The sequence below is a fragment of the Ictidomys tridecemlineatus genome, chromosome 9, assembly GCF_052094955.1.
Source record: "Ictidomys tridecemlineatus isolate mIctTri1 chromosome 9, mIctTri1.hap1, whole genome shotgun sequence".
Taxonomy (NCBI): Eukaryota; Metazoa; Chordata; class Mammalia; order Rodentia; family Sciuridae; genus Ictidomys; species Ictidomys tridecemlineatus.
Genome location: NC_135485.1, coordinates 110,559,244 through 110,580,548, shown reverse-complemented (window position 1 = coordinate 110,580,548; position 21,305 = coordinate 110,559,244). Strand labels below are relative to the sequence as shown.

The following is a 21,305-nucleotide window of genomic DNA, read 5'->3' as shown; positions in this document are numbered from 1 at the left end:
ACTGACTTCATGAGTCAACTCAGTAAGCCTATAACTTGTCACGTCTCAATACTGTCACTTACAAAATGAATCTTAATTAAGGCTAAGTTTTGATATTCATATATACAAGGAATGTTTTTATTAAAAAAATTAAAATTAATACTAAACATAAAGCTGCAGAGCAAGCTAATAGAAGGAAAACTAGATGTCCAAATTTTAAAAAGTTTGAATTTGAGACCCAATAAAACTGACAGTAGGTGTATAGAAAGCTGTGCTCAACCTTGGAATTTCTTAACTTCTTGAGTAGTTTCATCAGTTTAACTGAGAAGTCATGCTAGGTAGAAAGGTACATTAAAAGAACCTATAATAAATAATCTACCTATTTTAAAAATGAAAATGTAGCATAGTTGTTACGTTTTAAAGCTCTATGGAGCTCCATTACAACTTCCTCTTCTCCCTCCTCATTACCATCATTTTTATAATAGGTAAACCAAGACCCAGAGAGTTAACATTATCTACACTCTCCAGGAGTATATTTCTCTTCCGCAAATGAAGAAATTGGCGGTAGGAGCAGGGCAGTCAGAATGGTTTATAGACAGTTCTGTCATTACATTGGGTAACATGCCATAGCTGAAAAGTGAAACTAACAATAAAAAAAGAACTGATAATGTGTGTGTCTTATTTTGTCTCAAGAAATCAGTTCAAAAACAGAGTGGAACAACTAGAAAGTAATTTTTATTTCAGCCCAATGTGTAAAGAACTATTTTGTTATAACATCTAATAAGGTTATTATAAGAATAGAACAAATACAGGTAAAACACTTTCAGAACAGTACTTGGTTCACAGACAATACCTATTATTTTTAATAAGTATTTTAAAAACTGTAGTAGCAATTGATCTTAGCCAAATAGGATATTATCCAAATAGGATAGTACCATGAGTAGTCAGATCTTAAACTACTAATAAAATTCAGTCTGTACTGCAGTTAACTGTGGATGAAGCACTGTTTGGTGCTTTATAATGGATTTTTATTTTAAAAATTATTTCAATTTTAAAGCAGTGAAATGTGGCACATGAAGTGGTTAATGAATGCTCCAAAGGTCATACAGCTTTTAAGACAATGATTTATGATAGAAATATTAAAAGAATTTGGTTAAACAAAGATAGTTCTGGATCTGGCACTCAATGACCAGAGTCTGAATTCTGAAACTGCCACCTGATATAAATCAACTTCCCTGGGTGCAAGTCTCCTTTTCTGTCAAATGTAAAGGTTGAATTATAAGTTATTTAAAGTTTCTTCTAGTTCTTCCAAGTGGCTCCAAAGGTGAAGCTAAATGTTAGAAAATCACACAGTTATTTGAAGTGTTTAATAATTAATTACAATTCTATATAGTTAAATCATAACTACTTTCTCCATTTTAAGAAAAGTTATCCAATGTAATCTCTGCTGTGCTGGATAGAAGGTATCCATTCCAATTGTCCATTTCATATTTTTCCATATCATAAAAATAAGTCAACCAAATCCAAGATGTTGGTTAGTATGTATCTGACTTTATGTTACAGGGTAGCAGGGGAAATCCTTATGACCAGATAGAAAATTGGGAAGGTTTACTTATATAATCATTATAAAGAGGAAGATCTTTCCCCACATTCATACTTTAGCTAGAGATGACCTCATACCCAACAAAATCACTGGGTTGTTCATGCAAATGTCTGAATGCAGGAGAGATTTTGGTAGGAAATTCTATATTTTCAGTTAATAGCTTTTCCTTCTTAATGCCTTTCTAAACCATCTTAATTTAGCACACTGCAGAACATTTGCTTCAGGGTAATTTTTTTCCCTACCTACAATTTATAACATTTTGGTTTGGTCTCTGGTGATTAATTTTGATCAATGCAAAGAGTTTATATTCTCTGGTGAGAAAATATTTATAGTAAGGAAACTGTATTTTTCCCAACCATATCCCCAGAGTATTTTAAAATATAATTTTCCTTAGACATGCTGCATAAATATTATATCTATACTACTAAAGAATAATGAAGTGGATTCTAAATCAATTAAAATTTTGTAATCTTAAATAAGTTTTAAGAGTCAATCAATACATATACATATTTAAACATATATACATGAATAATTTGACTGTCTTTTCACTGCAACTCTGAGAACCAGATTATCTTAGTTAAAAGAATTAAAACATTTTGTTTCTAAATTATTTAAATATGTCTTTTAGCAGAAATTATACAAAATATAAAAATGCAAAAGATTTTAATTATGTGCTATATATGTAAATGACATAGAAAAAGGATTTCAATATTTTGAGATTAATATTTCTTTTGAAAATATCCCTTGCCTTAAATATTGTTGCTTGGTTAATTGGGATGGTATTACATTGTGATCTTTCAAAGCAAATTGACCCATTCACTATCAGTAAGAGACTACAGAAATCAAGGTTGCTATAAATTTTTTTGTAGAGATGGCAAATCACAGATGATATTTTCCCTAATAACTTTCCCCATTCAAGCCACCTGACCTTCCAAATTAAAGACTCAGTTTTCCTATAATACTCAGACTAAGTCCCCAATACCAGCTAGGGCATCACATTTCCCAAATCATACCTTAAGAATCCCTACTGAATCTCACTACACCCTAGATCATTTGATTTATCCACTGATATGTTATCTTGCCTAAGGCAGTGTTACAGAATGGATAATCCATTTAGATCATTATTCTTTGACCATATATAGCTCCCAAATTCTTGCCTTTAGAAGCCCCACCTCATTTTTTTTTTCAACACGAAGTTTGGTCTTTCAATAATGTAGTGACTAAAATTACGATCAAGCTTTTTACATAGTTTATATAGTGTGTCATTTCTACTATGGTAACCCATATGGAAGCCACATGTGTAGGCTTTTTTTTCCCTCTCTTCTTCTTCTTCTTCTTCTTCTTCTTCTTCTTCTTCTTCTTCTTCTCCTTCTCCTTCTCCTTCTCCTTCTCCTTCTCCTTCTTCTTTCTTCTTTTTTCTTCTTCTTCTTTTTTAAGTTTTGGTAAATCCCAGTACCCAGGAACTGTTAGTCACTGTGTGTTGTCTTAATGAATAAACATTTTGACTTTTGTGAGTTTGAAGAAACTCCAGTGAGGATGAAAGGATGAACTAAGGAATCTAAGTCTTGAAAATATTGGTTTAAGTTTTATTTCTGTAATTACCACAAGTGGCACTTAGGTCACTTACTTAGAATTTCATAAGTTTCAATTTTCTCCCTCAAAAAAAAAGGTTAAAATAATTCTTACTTTGAATTCTGTTTTTATTCATGAGAATAATATCAGTGAGATTTTTCCTACCACAATAATGTTTAGAAACCTGGACTAAATATATGAAACAATTTTCAGACATTAAAAAACAGAGATGAAACACTCTATTCCCTGAGAGAAGGGAACAAATAAAGAGAAAGTTACAATCCCTGGATTTCTTCCCAAAGGCATTTTAGGGGGCAATGGTCTAAGGAGAGACATCTAAAATAGGATTTTATGGTCTTAAAATTTTGTAGTTGAAAAGACAGTGATCTGAGTTTGGAGAGAACAAGGCAACTAGGATTTGGAGGGGCAGAGGAGAAATTACTCAGACTAATAGCTCTAGAAATTTTTTAAAATTTTTTAAACTTTATTTATTCTAATTAGTTAAATATGACAGCAGAATGCAATTCAATTCATATTACATATATAGAGCACAATTTTTCATGTCTCTAATTGTATACAAAGTAGAGTTACACCATTCATGTTTTCATACATGCACTTAGGGTAATGATGTCCATTTCATTCCACCATCTTTTTTACCCTCATCCCCTCTCCCTTCCCCTTTGTCCTATCTAAAAGTTCATCTATTCCTCCCATGCCTCCCCATCCCCATTATGAATCAGCATCCTTATATCAGATGTGACACTGGCATTTGGTTTTTTGGGATTGGCTTACTTCGCTTAGCATTATATTCTCCAACTCCATCCATTTACCTGCAGCAAATGCCATGAATTTATTCTCTTTTAATGCTGAGTAATACTCCATTGTGTATATATACCTCATTTTCTTTATCAATTAATCTACTGGAAGGTATTTTTATAGGGAGTTCCCTGTGTCAGTCTATGTTTTGGGCGCTGGGGTCCTTGTTCGAATAGTAGTCTCCTCATATATAGTATGAAATTCATATATAATGTGAAGGACATCTTCTGCAAAACAGTAATTGCCAGAGAACTGGAAGTAGAAGCATCCCCAGAGTTCTCACAAGTCTAGGGTATCTTAGGAATCCCTAATAGCCAAAGTAGTGAGCCTTCACTGATAGATGGGGTATTCAGTAAAGGGCACAGAAGGGTCAAATCTTAGTAATAGTGATATATTAACTCTAGATACCATTTCATATTTATTACCTTCATAGTTTTTAAAACCAACATCAGAATAGTCAGTCTGACTCACAAGAAACATAATCCTCTGCAAGAACCATTTCTAACTGTCTCTAAGGGGATTCAATCAAATCTAGTACTAAGCAAATGCACATTTGTCAACTAATATAAAATTACTGGTCTGGAGGAGAAATAGAAAAGTGAAATTTACAGCCAGGAGACAATTCAATCTATAGAAACAGGCCTGGAAATGTCAAGTTATAAAGTTAATAGAAAAGACAATCAAAACACCATTATAAATATAAATATGTCAAGGATTTATGGAAAAGTAAGACTATGATGAGAAAAATACAAAATAGTATCAAAATGTGAAATAAAAATTTCACTGTTTGAGAAGAGCAACAGATTAGACACTACAGAATGAAAGATCAATGAAGTTGAAGGTGCCACTAGAGAAAATATACAAAATGAGGCACTAAAAGAAAGACTTTAAAAGTAAATAACATCAAAGATACATGGGACCAAAAAAAAAAAAAAAAAGCCATTTAACATTTAATTTCCAGAAATAGATGGTAGGAAAACTGAGGAACAGAAAGATTGAATAAATAATGGCCATTTTCCCCAAAAAGTATTATAAAATTAACACATACCTCAAACAATTGTCAGAAAATTATCAAATGAGAATATGTGTGCAAAAAGTATTTTAAAACTTGCCAAGTCAAAATGAATATTCTTTGTTTATTTGTATAAATATTCTCAACATAATATGCATTCTGTAAATAAAATAAAAACAGAGTTGTTTTATTTAAATTGACCTTATAAGTTTATATTTTGTGTATATAATAATGATAATAAAATTAATAATAAGAGGAGGATGGGAAGACAAAGAAGGAGAAGAAAAAGTCAATATCATTTTGGTAGAAACTTTGACCCTCTGCTATGTGCTACACATATGCTATCTCATTTAATCTTCAAGACAGACATGTAAGAGCTGTTACATGTAGTGTATTTTTAATAAAGATTATATTGAGAGATATTATGGAATTTGTTGGCAGGCATACCAAAAGAAAGTGACAAACTAGATATTGAAACCCATCATTTGGAATTCAGAAACACTCCCAGATCCTAAAAATCATGAGCACAAATGCCACTTTAGAATTCTTCTAGCTTAAATTTTCAGGTTAAAGAAACCTGCATAGCCAAGAGTTCTCCATATATGGGCAATGAGTAGATTGGAAAATATAGGGAGAATAAGAAATAAAGACAAAAATAGGTAAAAGCGGGACGGATGGGGAGGCAGTCTAATGGGGTCTGACTGAACAAATAGTGAGACTCCGCACGTTTATTATGTAGGTTTTAACAGCAAAAAGATTCATTGTGAGAAAACTTCTTCAAGGTAAACCAAAGTGAGGTTGTGAGTAGGAATAGACTAACTGGGGCTGAGCAGCTTGTGGATGTCTTCTCTAGCTCCAGCAGCCTGTTTCTCAAGATTATGAACATGCCCATGTTTCTGCTACCTCTGGGCAGCTGGCGTTGGGACCCAAAACTGTTGAACCCATAAATTCCAAGCCAGGCTTGCAATCTATCCCATTAACAGTGGCCACCTGCGAATGGGCGTTTCTCTCAATCTTATCACGGGAAAGATTCCCAGAAGCAGAGTCTCACTGTCCAGGGCTACAGAGTTCAAAGCAATGGTTTATTCAATGCTTGTGACAAAAATGTTTTAATATTTTTAGGTCCTTTAAAAAAGGAATTTAGGATCTTTAAAAGGTGTTCTGTAAATGTTGATGATTTTCTATATTGAGAAGCCAGGCTTCCATTTGTTTATACAAAAACAACTGGTTTACTGGGTTGATTCTACAATCTTTTCTAGAGACAACAATGTAATGTCTGTTTTTACTTTAAATGGGCTTAGAAAATACTTGTTTTCCTAGGATTTCATAAAAACTATTTCAAGAAATGAGTTTCATATAGGAAGTGATAGTTTTTTTTCAACAACGCTGAAAAACCTTTTAAACATAAATGCTGTGACCAAAGGAAATAATTTTATCCTATATTTTTCTTAGAACAATGTACTAATTAGAACAATGTACTAATAACTTAGTTATTGCACTTTCAAGGTGTTGCTTAATTGAAGAATACAATGCTAGAACACAATATTTAAGTCTACTATATCTTTCTTACAGCTCATGTTTTTCCTTTTCTTTTCTGGTAGATGTGTCCATGCCAATGCAAACATGTAGTTTGAGTTAGGTATTTAGTTATTCATATTTTCCTCATAAATAAATACTTGAATAAAAATTCTTAATGGCATAGTGAAAAACATTAAATTTATATTTTCCAAAGCCATGTTAAATTATTTAGAGCCATGTGAAAAAAAAGCATGCTTTTTAACTTAGTTATTTTACTTTATTTTTAAATGGCACATAATACAGGTAAAATTTTATGAGGTGTCATATGATAGTTTGATACCAATATACATTGTGTAATGATCCAATAAGGATAATTAGCATACCCATTATCTCAAATATTTATCATTTCTTTGTGGTGAAATATTAAAAAATATTTGCAATAAATATAAATACCAATACATATATGTATTCTTTTCCATTTTTCCTGATTGCATTTCTAAATGATAGAGAAAAGGAAAGCAGATACAAGGCTAAATTTAAAGAATACGTGAAACTTCATTTTTATCTGTTTTTACTATTTTATAAATTTTATGCTTTGTCTCCCAAACTGCTATATAAGTAAGCATTTGCCTAAAGAAGTCTAAAATCTTTCCTTTGAAAGACTTCACAATTTGGCCAAATTTTCACCTTATTTCCCCCACCCCCTCTGTTCTATCCTAAGCACTAAAATGTTAAGGAAACCATTCATCTTTTCTAGCACTCTTACAACAGTGATTCTCAAGCTTTAATGTGCATATTAATCACCTGGAAATTGTATTGAATTGCAGTTTGTGGCTCAATTGGTCTGAGGTACATTCTGGTACATGCTTTGTTCATGAGTTCCCAGGCAATGCTGTTGATCCAGGCACCAGGCTGTGAGCAGCTAGACCTTTCCAGCATTTGATGTCTCTTGGTCCCTGCCCTTTTCTGTCTCCCTTTCCCTCCTCAGCCTAATACCATTCATAAATGGTTCTTCTCTATGCTCTTCTATGTGAAGGTCCATCCCAGGCAGAGTTGGCCTTTTCTTGTGATCTGGGAATTTTTTTACATATCTGACATCAATCTCCTTAAGTTTTATCTATACCTTTATGTCAATGATCTTTTACACTTGGAATATTATTATTTATTTTGATATTCCCAATGTCTCACAAGATGTCTGACTTATAGCAAGTATTTAATAAATATATGTTGTAAAATAATTAAAGGTAAGGAGGGAGAAAAGAAGAAGGGAGAAAAAACAGAAGGTGAGGAAGAAGAAAAAAAGAAATATTAAGTACTGTAAGATCAAAATTTTTGCAATTTTCACATCATCCTATCAAGACATGAAGCAACTACAGGAAAAATAACAGGAATTGAAGCATTTATTACGTTTATAGAAAAATAAATAGTTTTTCACTCTATTGCTTTACTAAATAACATTAATCCAGTCATAGTAGATAAAGATTATGGATGAATTAATAGGTAAATTACTCTATGGTTCTTCATCTTGTGCCATAAGTACAATTTTCTGGCTTGCTAAAAGAAAGATGAACTTTTCTTCATTTTAATGAAGCTTAGCATTAGAGACTTAAGGAGGGTCCTTCCTTTCTACTGTGGACAGCAGTTATGAGAACACAGAGTGGAAAGTAAGTCTTTTATCAGAACTAAATCCTGAGTATCTTTTAAAAAATACATGATTTAAAAAATAAACCCTAAACATTTTCTAGATGGACACCAGTGTTACAAGGGTTTCTGCTTCTTTTTATCAACCTCACTTAATGTTTGAGGCCCAAGATGTGCCAAGTGGGATGAGGGAGAATAAGAATAAAAACACATACTGCACATACTGCTTCAAGTTTAAACAGCACATTCTAAATTATGGTCTCACTAAATGGCAGGCAATCATTGCTTAAAATAGATGCATTGCATTTTAGTTTTACACATGGCATTAGGGTTTAGAGAGAAACACATAAGTATTGCCTTTGAAGATTTACTTTATAGATGCACACACCATATACGTGCATATGTGTGAGATATTGTCAGCATACAGATGTTCTCTCTTAAAGGACTTCTTTACTGCAATGTTCTTGCAGGTGTACTTATTAGTAGCTACTTTTACTTTGTCGACAAAAAAATATATATATGTGTGTATTTTTTTCTTTCAGGGTGTAAGCCTGAAAAGACTGGAAACAGCACAAGGAGGGAGAGAGGTAAGAGTATTTAAGGGAACAGGATGAAGAGAAGAACATGGTACAGTGATGTGGGGATGCTGATTGATGATATTGATAATTGTAGTTGGACATGTTTTGAGAAGAATTGTGTGTACATACACTCCTATTCATTCTAGCAAAAGCACATTTTATGCATATTTTATGAATGTATTATTTGTGCTTGTGTCTCTGAGGTTGAAGAAAATATTGTTTCTTAGGTTTAAGAAAGTATTGTTTCTGATAAAATTTATTTCTGCAGCAGCATGGCCCTCCGGAGGCTGCAGAAAAGCCTGTTTAAGCCAATTTTGCAATGAACTATTTATAATGATTTGCTGAGAAATTAGCAAAATTCCAACAATGCATATATTTTATGACATGTGAGATTCTTGCCTTTCATATCAGAGGCCATAGACACATGTTAGTAGGCTGGGATGCATCTTCAGATGGTCTGAAGTTGCTTTGATAATGCTAGAGATTTTAAAACTTCTTTATTGCTGACTATCTCTGATACTTTGAAAAGGGACACTCTTAATAGTACAAAATATAATGCCACATTATGTTTTTTATTAAAGTATGTTTAAGAGTGTCCCTCTAAGACAACATCAATTAAAATTCTTCCCTTGCTGAATGTGTAAATGCTTTAATTATTCTAATGCAGATTGCTGGGGGGAATATTTAATTCAATAAGTCAATATTTTCTCTTTAAATAGAAAGTAATCTCGCTTTTTGAGTGATACTAATGTAACAAATTTTGAGTCAAAATGAAGCTATTTTCTCTTACAAAATGAGAAAAAATCTTATTCCTCTCACCATTTGTGCTTTATCCTTCTGTATAGATTTCTTTTCTATTAACGGAGCTGTGTTTTCCCGTTCCTTGCTGTTTTAATTTTCAGTTGTGTATTATTGGTATAGGACCTTTCAGTTCCTAGTAAACTTGTCAATTAGGACCTCTTTACTTTTGTCTGCCTTTTTCTATCCACAACAACCTCTCTTTTGTGGGATTCACACTTGTTGGCTTGCATTAGCAGAAGTGATTAAGAAGGTAAAATACAGATAAATGTTCAGTTATTTTTCATGTTGTAGGAAAGTAAGATATTCTACATAGTCTTCAGTTTGGGGAAAAGTGTTCACTCTGTCTGGAGGCCCTCAGAGCCTTCTGATTTTGTGAGGGTAGCTGCTTTCCCTCAGACAGCATCAAAATGGATCAACTTGGAGAAATAAATAAATCCCTCACCTCATAAGTGCAAATTCAACCAAGCAAAGCTGCCACAATTTATCTATGTTGATTTAATGCTTTGGAGATTTACAATATGGAGTTACTTAACTTTTCCTTCTGTGTCTTAGTCCAATAGCAACTTTGTGTCACATGAAGGAAAACTTAAAATCCACATATCCATATAATGGCATTGCTAGACCATGGCAAATTTCTTCATTCTTTTTATTAAGATTTTGTGACTTTCCATGTAACTTTTGAAGACATCATTATTGTTTTTTATTAAAACCATTACCTGTAAACATTTATTGCTTATTTTCTCAGTTCCTCTGATTTTATTTTTATTATAAGTGTATGTATGGGTAAAGAACATGTCAATAAAAAATGTTTCTTAAATTTAAAAAAATGTTTTCATCAAACTATTTTGCTGTTTATGTGAAGTTCAAATTTATAACAATTTACCCTATAGTATATAAATCTTCATAGAGAGGACAACCCTGCTCTGAGCTTTCTTTCTAAGGTTAGTGAAAATAATTGCAAAGAAGGTAAGAGTGTCAAATTAATCATAGTTCAGTAATGTCTGCTCTGCTTGACACCTTTGATTCAAGCATTGGATACAAATATGGATTACTGAATGCAAAACAACCTCTTTACTTCCTCTGGTGAAGAAGCACTGGTTAATTTAGCATGCTTGCACTCAAGCTAACCACTCAGTTTAGCTTTCTCTATGCCAGTGAAACCTATTATGTTTTATGGTAAGAAACCATAAAGAAGTATAAAATAATTAGGTGAAAAATATTGTGGAAACTGTTCTGTCAAGTCTCAGTTGTAGATGATCTGTACACAAAGAATGCAATTACTATGATAAGGACCTGGTGATCTCTCTTGCTTCAGAGATGTGACAGGTTTCTCCCTGATTCATATTTGCTGTGTCCTATTGCATGTGTGCATTATAAAGATGTACAATGTACTTTTGAGTATGTTAAATTTTAATGTGCTGACTTAAAAAAAAACTCTTCCCCCAAACCCTGTTTTAGAATTTCTTATTGCAACACTGTCATGATTGATGAAGAATTAATGACAATGATTACTTTTTAAGATGAATTACTTTGTCTTAGTTCAAATGGCAGATATTCCCAATAGATGTTGATGGATGTAATACTAAAGGCCTAATACCAAATATTTATAAGAAGGTTTAAGAAGTGTAATTTCATTTAATGTTCTATTTACTTATTGAGGTAATGACAACATAGAAAATTGCATAGAAAATTGAAGCAGGAAGTAATACGCCATTTAGTTAAGTTTTAAATACTACTAAAGAACTAATTGCTAGGTAGGAAGGCTAGATTTGAACACTGTATAAAAATATAAATTAAGAAATGATTAAAGTGTAAATTATTTTTTCTCAAGTATCTAGAGATGGGTACCAATTAAGTTGCTTGCATTTTTATGAAGTATTTGAAAATAGATATTAATTGTCTAAAAATTCAGTTATAATAGTATGTTTGAATATTTCAACATGTATATTCTGTGTGTAAAGTGAGGGGAATGACTATAAGAGATAATAATAATGAATTTTCTTTAAAAGGTACATTGAGAGCTGGGCACCATGGCTCAGGAGGCTGAGGCAGGAGGATTAGAGTTCAAAGCCAGCCCCAGCAATTTAGTGAGTCACTAAGCAACTTGGTGAGACTCTGTCTCTAAATAAAATATAAAAAAGGGCTCAGTGGTTAAGTGCCCCTGAATTCAATCCCTGTTACCCCTCCCTCCAAAAAAAAAAAAGAAGAAGAAGAAGAAGAAGAAGAAGAGTAGAGGAATGCTATGTAGAATGTGAGTATTAAACAGACAGTTTTAAGTGACTATGAATACAATTCCTATGTCTGGGATGATCTTGTGACTCAGAAAAAAACAAAACTCAGTAAAATTTCTTTGGGTAAGGCTGTGGCTGTTGCTCAGTGGTAGAACACTTGCATCACACATGTGAGGCACTGGGTTCAATCCTCAGCACCACATAAAAATAAATGAATAAACAGATATTGTGTCCATCTATAACTGAAAATATATTTTAAAAATTTTATTGGGTAAAATCACATCAGTCAGTATATTTCTTTCTGCAAAAAGTATTTTTCTTCCCTACCATGCACTTATTGTTAAATGTCGATAAAACTAAGATTTTTTAAAAACTCTAATCCTATTGTTTTAAATAGTATCATATTTTTCAAAATGCCATACTTGTAAACTTATTATGGATTCAACTGTGTGTGTGTGTGTATGTGTGTGTGGGTCTCTGTGTGTGTGTGTGTCTATGTATACACTAATTTTGAATGGCAGACTATCTCTACTTCCATTTTACCTCAAATATGTCACCACTCAAAGTCACATGATATGTAATTTTATTCCATGAATGAAGAAAACTAATTATAGTTTACTATGTAAACCAGGATTAAATATTTATCTTTAGAAACTACTAAATGTGATAAGGGAATGTGAGGGAGGATAGATACAGGGAATTTCAGACTGACTATGTTGTTGAAGGTTACAGAGATTCCATAGCCAGAGAGACTATGCAAATAAAGTGCAAGTGTATAATGCTCTAGGATTGCTTTTGCGTAATTTGTGGAGCTCAGATCTCCCAAAATGATGAACATAAACAGAAATCATGGAATTCTGAAGATAAGATTCATATTGGTACATTTGATATTTAAAATGAATAATTTCATACTCATAAACCAGATTATAACTATGCTTCTTAAACTTATGAAAGAAAACTAACTTTCAATACCTTCTAAGGATTCTTTAGAAAACTTATCAATACATTAAAGATATAGCTGGGTGCAGTGGCACATGCCTATAATCGCAGCAGCTGGGGAAAGGCTGAGACAGGAGGATTCTGAGTTCTAAACCAGCCCCAGCGAGGCACTAAGCTAGGCACTAAGCAACTCCGTGAGATATACTGTGTCTAATAAAATACAAAATAGGGCTGGGGAAGTGGCTCAGTGGTTGAGTGCCCTTGAGTTCAATTCCTGGTACACATCCCACCAAAAACAACAACAAAAAAAAACCATTAAAGATATAGTCATCTCATCCCTTTACTGCAGAAATTCCCAATTGTATTTTAGAAATTGTTCTATTGGTAATATTTGGTTCTGCCATTTATGTAGGGAAAACCCTACTTTTACTCGTGGGATGACAAATACAGATAGGCTCTGATAGATATATAGTTAGGAAAAAGTGGACATTTCAAGTCATTAAAATGGCTCACTTATATGTCATTTTGAAGAAACAGGACCAACTTGTTTTAGAGCCTAATTGGTTTTGTCATCTAGTAGACTACCAATTTCCTCTGTTGGATGACAATGATCTTTCTTTTTTTCCCCTGAAAACCACAATTGGGAAATTACAAGTAATATGAATCTCTGACAGAGATACAATTAATCAAAGATATTTAAAAAGAGTAAATTGAAAATTAGATGTTTAGTTAAATACTAAACTGTGTTCTAACTTTATTTTATATTTACATGTCTTAATCATTTTATGGTTTTTCTATTAATGATAAGAAATATTTAAATATAAAATAACATAAAATATCTTAAGAAAGGTAATTATTTTATTCTGTTGTCTTCATGTCTTTGCTAATAGAATTAGATAGTTTTTACTTTTTTATACTTTGACAAATTATATATTTGAATCTGGTCTCTGAAATGGAGAAAATTCAGAGAATGAGATAAAGTACATTCTGATTTTCACAATAATTTGTCTGCCCAGACTGTTAGCACAACCATGACTTCAGGTAGAATGGAATAAAAATCACCATTGATTTATGTTTCCATTTATAACTTAATAAGAATATTAAGCAGACACCTTTTAGACTTGGTTAATATTTGAATTTAAAAAATTCACTCTTAACTTTTCCATATCCACAGACCACAGGAGAAAATAGTTTTCTAAAGAAGGGAATAAAGAAAAATTATGTGATTTCAAAAATTAGAACTCAAATAGAAGAAAGTGTATTGTTCATAGAGATAAGAGTTAGTGAAAAGTGTTGAAGTGGTATTATTTTCTTAAGATCTGATATTTTGTGTAATTTTGAAATGACATACAATGACTATACTTATTTCATAACTTTGTACATTAAATTAAAACATCTTACACAAGATGGTGATCATGATTTACCATGATCTTAATAATTTTCTATAATACTTGTTTTCATTTGGCTATTTTCTTTATTTTCTAATATTTAGAATATGGTATTTAAATTCTCCTCTTTTATTCAGCTTCAGATATTCCATGCTTGGTCTCTGATAGACATGGTCTCTATATAGTTTTATAAAATGAAATTTTATTATCCTCAGTGATTGTAAGTTTTTTGAAATGTATATGAACTAATAGTATACTCTTATTTAAGTTATAAAAAGCTAAGACACAGAAAGCCCTTTTTTTCTTTTTTCAAATTTGTATTGGTACATTATAATTATATTATGCCATGTATGAAAATGCACATAATTTTTTTGAATTGTTTAGTGCCTAGAGTTTGCCCCCAGGATGTATCAAATATATGGTATGGCTATAAGGCCTTAGCAAAAAAAAAAAATTATTTCTAATTTTCCTTTTTAAAATTGATAGGCAATAAAGAAAATAAGAAGATTTTATGTTTACAAATCAATATTTATAGAAAGAATTATAATTCATAAGACCAAAATAACTGTTCCTGTTTCAAAATGTTGTTTAGTGGGTAAATTAACATGTATAAAGTTCTTTGAGTAGTGTCTGACCTATAGGAAGCAATCAGTTAATGGCAGCAGTTGCTATTATTTTTGTTTATATTATCTGCTCTTCTTTTCATCTTTGCTTCAATTGGAATTTGAGGATCATGTTATTGGGAGATTTTACCATCTACATGGAACTAGTTAGAACCATGAGAATCAATAATGTCTTATGCCAAGCCTGTCTCCTAAAGGAATGTCCATTGTAAACTGAATCCATCATTTAACCTCAACAATGTTTACTTACATATTACACATTACAGATGAGAGAAAATTTACATTTTCCACTCAAAACATTGTTTACAGAGGGCATAGCCTCCAAATTTATAGATGATGTTAGTAATGAATTTTGAAGATCTCATTAGTGTTTATAGAACATTGATATTCTAAGAAGCTACCCCAAAGAAGCATGTCAATCAAGCAAAACTAAGCTTATTATTTCTACTTCAGTAAAAAAAGAACACAGTTTTAGTAGCATCATAAGTGGGAAAATAAAATCAGAGGAAGTGCACACAGTTTAATGTCTTTTTCTCTTTCCTTTGCAAATGTTTGATTAAATATCTGGAGTATGCACACAGTGACAGAGCAGTATTTCCCAAGAGATGCAGAGGAAAAAAAAAGTGGGGGGGAATGTGGGCAGTGGGGAGGGAAGGAAACAACTGAGAGGAAGCCAGCTTCTGACAGATTTGAAATCATCACTGTGGAATGATAAAAGAAGCCTTAAAGATAGAAAATCTATCACACACCGTCACAATAAAAGAATATTTACAACAGTTTTAAATAGTAGTTTGAATTCTATTAAGAAAAATTCCAATAATTATGTTCCTGATATCATTCCCTAAAATGGATTCAGCAAGTTTAGATTGTGGTAGAGGGCAGAGTAATGCCACTTAGCAAGTCTGTGCAGGATTTAACATATAAATTAAGCAAGAGTTTACTAAAGGACCAAATAAATGTGAAAATTAGGGCAATCTCCTGTTTTAAGAACCTGGCCAACCATGAGGTTGGAGGCCTAAAATGTGTTGACCTTCAAGCAAAATGAAACTAAGTGGAAAAAATGAAGACAAGAGTAAGAAAAATCCTAATGAGGTTTCAGGAAGTTAATCAGAGTAAAGTTTTTGTGAAGGACATCAGTATGACAAGACTTTTGAGCTCTGGAGTGATCAGCATTAGACTCCTCTTCTTGATTCACTAGAAGAGTCACAAAACAGTCCAACAGTAGTGTTGCAAATAACAGAGTAAGGTTTTCATTAAATGTAAGCATTTTCAGTTGCTTAGATAATCAAAGTGTTACTAAAAATCTTTCTCATAATTAGGAGGCAGAAATTTTGCATTGGGGAGATTGATGGAAAGGAAAGTAAGTTTAGATAGACAGACCTCAAGCAGGATTGACCTCACTGTTGTAATCAGATAGTCAGAAGAACCGCTGAATGGGAGACTTTAGAGACTGCTGGGAAAGTATTTCAAGCAGAAGAACTTCTGAAGCTGCAGAGGGGATCCAATTACAACTCCATTGTATCACCAGGATGCTTGACCATTGACCTTAGGAAAAAAAACAAAAGCATAAAGAAAAAAAAATCTATTGATCAAGCAAAGCTAAATTTAGTAGACCCAATGCAATAAAAAAGAATGATTGATAAAATTTTTGTAGGTCTCTAAGTGTCGAAATAGAAGAGGATATTTACATTATGTTGAAGCCCAGCCTAGGTCATTGAACTGTAAGGAGTAGTAGCCATCAGGCAGGTTTAATGACATGATAGCTTTCAACAGCAAGATGAAATGAATAGAGATTATGACTCCAAGATTCTTGAATGCAAGATATTTTCTTTGCTTTGATATTTTTAAAAAACAATCTGGATATAAGTAAGGACTTATTATTTTAGAGTTCATTTTACTAGGAGTTAAAGGCTAGAGGGATTACAGTAGAAGGACTTTGAATTTCTAATCAATAAAAGTTAGATTTCTGTTTTTATTTTTTTAAGTCTTTTTTTTTAAAGAGAGAGAGAAAGAGAGAGAGAGAGAGAGAGAGAGAGAGAGAGAATTTTAATATTTATTTTTTTAGTTTTCGGCGGACACAACATCTCTGTTTATATGTGGTGCTGAGGATCGAACCCTGGCTGCACGCATGCCAGGCGAGCGCGCTACCTCTTGATTTCTGTTTTTATAAGGAACATATATTGTTTTTAGAATCAGTTGAACCAGGAAATTATTTTATTTTGAAAAGGCATTAACAAATTGTGTTCATTTTACTCCATTATATTTTTATTCGACAGTATATTCTTAAACAAAATTATTACAGATCTTTTTTGTATTCTTATTTTTATTTGTGTATGCAACTGATTATACATTTATTTCTTGCCCCTTAACTGTGTCAATTAATGTAAAAGGAAAATACTAATCAAGGTGGTTGAACTGATTCAATGTTCTTTCATTAGAGAAGTATTCAATTATACATAAGTGAAGAACTCTTATGATTCCCCTCTTACGAATAGAAACTAATTGCTACCTCAAAAATATACAGAAATAAAAATATTTTCATTATTTTCATGCTGACCCATAACTTAGTAAGAAATCATCTTTTCTATTTGGATTTATATTTTCAAACTTCGGAATGTTTAATTATTGGCTTCACTGGCTATCATATTTTATTCCTATGGGAACATGTTGCTTTTATTCTCTGCAGAATTTGCTGTTCTTTCTTCTTTAAGCTAAGAAATAGATCCCCAAATCTCTTCCCATCCTGTGGTCATTCTTGTTTGTAAGACAGTTATTTGACATAATTTTCATTGTCCATATATTTTTCTCAAACCACTTTGAGACAATTGTGCACGCATCAGTCCCCAGTCAGCCCAATTGAATCTGCTATTATCCTAAGACACCTCAGTCCCTTGCTAGTGCTTTCTGCATCATTATCCATGTGCAATCTAAAACTTGTAAATAAAGATTACCTAACATGAGAAAAATGTATTTATAATTCTTTAGCTCCTAAGAAACATGATGCTATCAAAGTATCATATAAATAATTATCTGAATTAGATTAAAAATTCAAGGATCAGAGACTTTCAGTCTTATACTATTAGTTGTTCAAAGTAACAGCTCTAAGAACAATTTCCTAATACATAGTGTATTAATTTGCTATGGCTGCTGTGAAGAAGTACCACAGAGTGGGATGGCTTTAACAGCAGAGATTTATTTTATCACTGTTCTGGAGATTAGATGTCTTTAATGCCAGTGTCAGTGTTGGCAGATTGGTTGCTATCCTTGGTATACAGATGACCGCCGTCTTCTTGGTGTGTCCTTACATGATATTCCCTCTGATCATGTGTATGCCTGGTATGTCTTTGTGTGTCCAAATTTATTCTCATGAACACACCAATCAGATTGACTAAATTAGGACCCCTCATAAAAGTGACATTTTATCTTAATATTAATTCCTAAATGCAATCATATTTTACAGTTGTTATATTTTTGTTCTTAAATGTTTCCCCAAAGGACCATACTTTGAAGGCTCAGTCCCTAGCTTTGCACTATTGGGAAGTAGTGGACAGTTTAACAGGTGAAGATTAGAGGAAGGTTTTAGGTCACTGGGGCCATACCCTTGAAGGTGATTTGGGAGACTCCGGTCAGTTCCTCACCTCTCTTTTTTCATATCCTGGCTATGAATTAATCAATTCATTTCCAACTCTGCACTTCCCTCACTACAGGTTCAAAGCAATAATACCTCCAAAACTGTAAGCCAAAACAAACCTTTCCTCTTTATAAGTTGATTATCTCAGATATTTTATTATAGTAAGGGAAAGCTGATTAATAGAATTACTAGGGATCAGGACTTCAACATATTCTCTTTTATAATCTTGAAATTTGATTACACCTAAATTCTAACCATCAACAATAAACAGAATTATTATTTAAAAATTGTAAACAGCATATCATCAGCAACTCTGATATTCTAAGTGCTATGAAAACTGATTTTTCTTTCTAAAAGGAAGGCTCAATTTTATTTGACTTGACTAAAAGACCTATTTACAGTCTTTGGTTTTCCCACTTCACATGAACATTTATGTGTTTTGTTGCAGAAATAACAAAGGTGTATTTGTACAGTTTGCATTACCAGACCCTAATGGAGACATTCAAAAGATATGGAATATGCTCTATACGTCTATTCTAATATTAAATTAATTCTGAATTGCCAGTTACATTTGACTTTAAGAATTGTGGATGAGGAATCACAGTTATGTAATAGAACACATTTTACTCTAAACAATTAGCAAAACAGGTATTGCTGTAATAAGCACTTACACATATTCATTTAATCTTCACAACAACATAGCGTTCTCATTTCAAATAATAAAAAAATAAAGTCTGAATTTAAATAACTTACCAGAAGTCTTATATTGGTAAGCAGTGAGGCCAGAATACAGATGTAAGAAATACAACCCGAGAGTCAAGTTTCTACATTGACTTGTGACTTGAAAGAAATGAATAGGTAGGACACAATTGGATAGCTTGGTCTTCTGATATTTCTCAGGGGAATTAGCTAATCTCCACTTACTAAACATTTATATTCTTTCTTTTTTTTTTCCCCGATCTTTCCTGATCTATCTTCTTGTTTACCTATCAGTTGCATATAAGTGTTATCTCTTCTGAGATATGACTGTATCTATTATTTTGTTATGTGATTGAGTATAAAGGATAGAAACCTACTTAAAAATTCAGGCAAAGTAGATAGTGTTAAGTGCATCAGTTTGCAGGGATGATTTATTGTTCTTTTGGAAAATGGAAAATAGTCTGTTCTGTTTTTCTATTTCTCTCTTCTCCAGTTGTAGCCATTCTGCTTTGTGTAAGCTATATAGCATCTTTAATTTTTTGCTAACCTTTTGTCCCTCATGACCATCTCCAAATGATTGTCTAAGCTACTTACTCTGTAGTTGGATAATAACTTCTGATTTTAGACAGTGTGGTATGATTTCCCCTGCTGCAGCCACATGTTCCCATCAAATAATTATGTTTGGCAACAGGAACTAGGATTTCCAAAAGGGCCTATATTTTCTTTTTTTCCCCCTTCTTTCCTCGTTTTTTTGATTTTTGAAGGGAGAAAAGATTTATATGATAAAATTGCCATTTAGCCCTTTTAATTTACCCCAAGGTAATAGGAGGAGATTTTCATAATTCTGATGTCTTGTTTTCGGGAAAGACTTACTAAGGCACTCATTTTTAGGGGGACATATACTACCTTTACCAAATGAAGGTTGATGTTATGGTTTGAGTCTGGAAAGTTCCTCAAAGGCTCATATTTTGAAGACTTTTTCCCCAGCTGATAGCATTATAGGGAAGTGGTGGAAATTTTAGGAGGTCTTGTGGGGAAAGGTAGGATAATAGGGCTGTGCCTTTAGAGGGATACTTTTTATCCCTGACCCCTTGCTCTTGCTGCCTCCTCTCTGTCATCAAACGAGCATCTTTGCTTTGTCATGCCCTTCTACTACACCTTCACCACACGTTCAGAAACAATGGAGCCAGCCAAACATGGGCTGAAACCTCTGATACTATGAGCCGGAAATAAATCTTTCAAGTTTTGAGTCATTTATATCAAGTACTTTGTCCCAGGGATAAAAAGCTGACTAAGACTGCTGTCTACAATTTTCTGGTTTTTAATTTTTCAATTAACAGAGATAGAATTAGGAAAATATGAAATTGTCTGAAACCAGCAGTTTATAAAATCTAGTAGCTTTTGCTCTTCATTCCCATTCTTCTCAACTAAGCCCTGATCATCATTGCAAAGTTGGCTTCTCAATTATTTCTCTTCTCCATGTCTATTATAACTAGAGTGGAGTGGGAAACTTATCTTTTGTTTACTAAAAATGACACCCTACAGAGGAAGACCTATGTTGACAACACAGCAAATTACAAGTTTTCTATCCAGATATCACTGATTCACAGTCTATGTGATCCAAAATATTTCTTGAATTAAATCCTTCCTGAAATACATATCCTAAACATGGCCTGCATGTTTCTTTGACAAGACAAAGTAGAGGAGCTCCGACAACATTTTACATGGGAAAATTCATAACATACTTACTTGTCCACTTCTTCATGGCCTCAGCATTAAAGAGACCCAAATAGGACTTTGAAGACTATTCTTTATAATAGTTGAGGGAAAATATATAGTTTATTTGGATTTGTATTCTTATTTGTAAATACTCAAAAGTATTAAGATTTGAGATGAATAAATTAATGAAATTTTGTAATTTCAACTCATCTGCTATTAACTGAGAGGATTGTCAAACTAAATCCTGTTTTCCCATGCTTAGTTATATAAAAAATAATGGAAATATAGATTTATTTTGTGATAGAGAGTCCTGGAAAATTAACACATTTGTTGAAACATGTGGGTTTAAGTTTAAGATTTTGTGCACACTGTGTGCAAAGTGTTCATCACCTTTTCCACCTTATCCATTTCTTGCTTCCAACTGTGGCCTATCAAAGACTTCCTTACTTTCTCTTCTGACAAGTTAGGTTTAGTAGCTTACTAGTTTTTAGTACATTTCCTTGAAATAAAGGTCAGAATGTATTTTGAGAGTAAGTAAGTAGTATGTAGTTGCAA

General features: G+C 32.6%; 1 protein-coding gene across 2 annotated transcripts in view; it reads left to right on the top strand.

The window, feature by feature from the left end:
- Ccser1 (coiled-coil serine rich protein 1) overlaps positions 1 to 21,305 on the top strand; it is a 1,159,332-nt gene that overhangs the window by 762,117 nt on the left and 375,910 nt on the right. For both annotated transcript variants that reach the window (XM_078021918.1, XM_078021919.1), the window contains exon 10: positions 8,684 to 8,728. In XM_078021918.1, the coding sequence (XP_077878044.1) occupies positions 8,684 to 8,728 (45 nt within the window). The remainder of the gene's footprint in view (positions 1 to 8,683; positions 8,729 to 21,305) is intronic.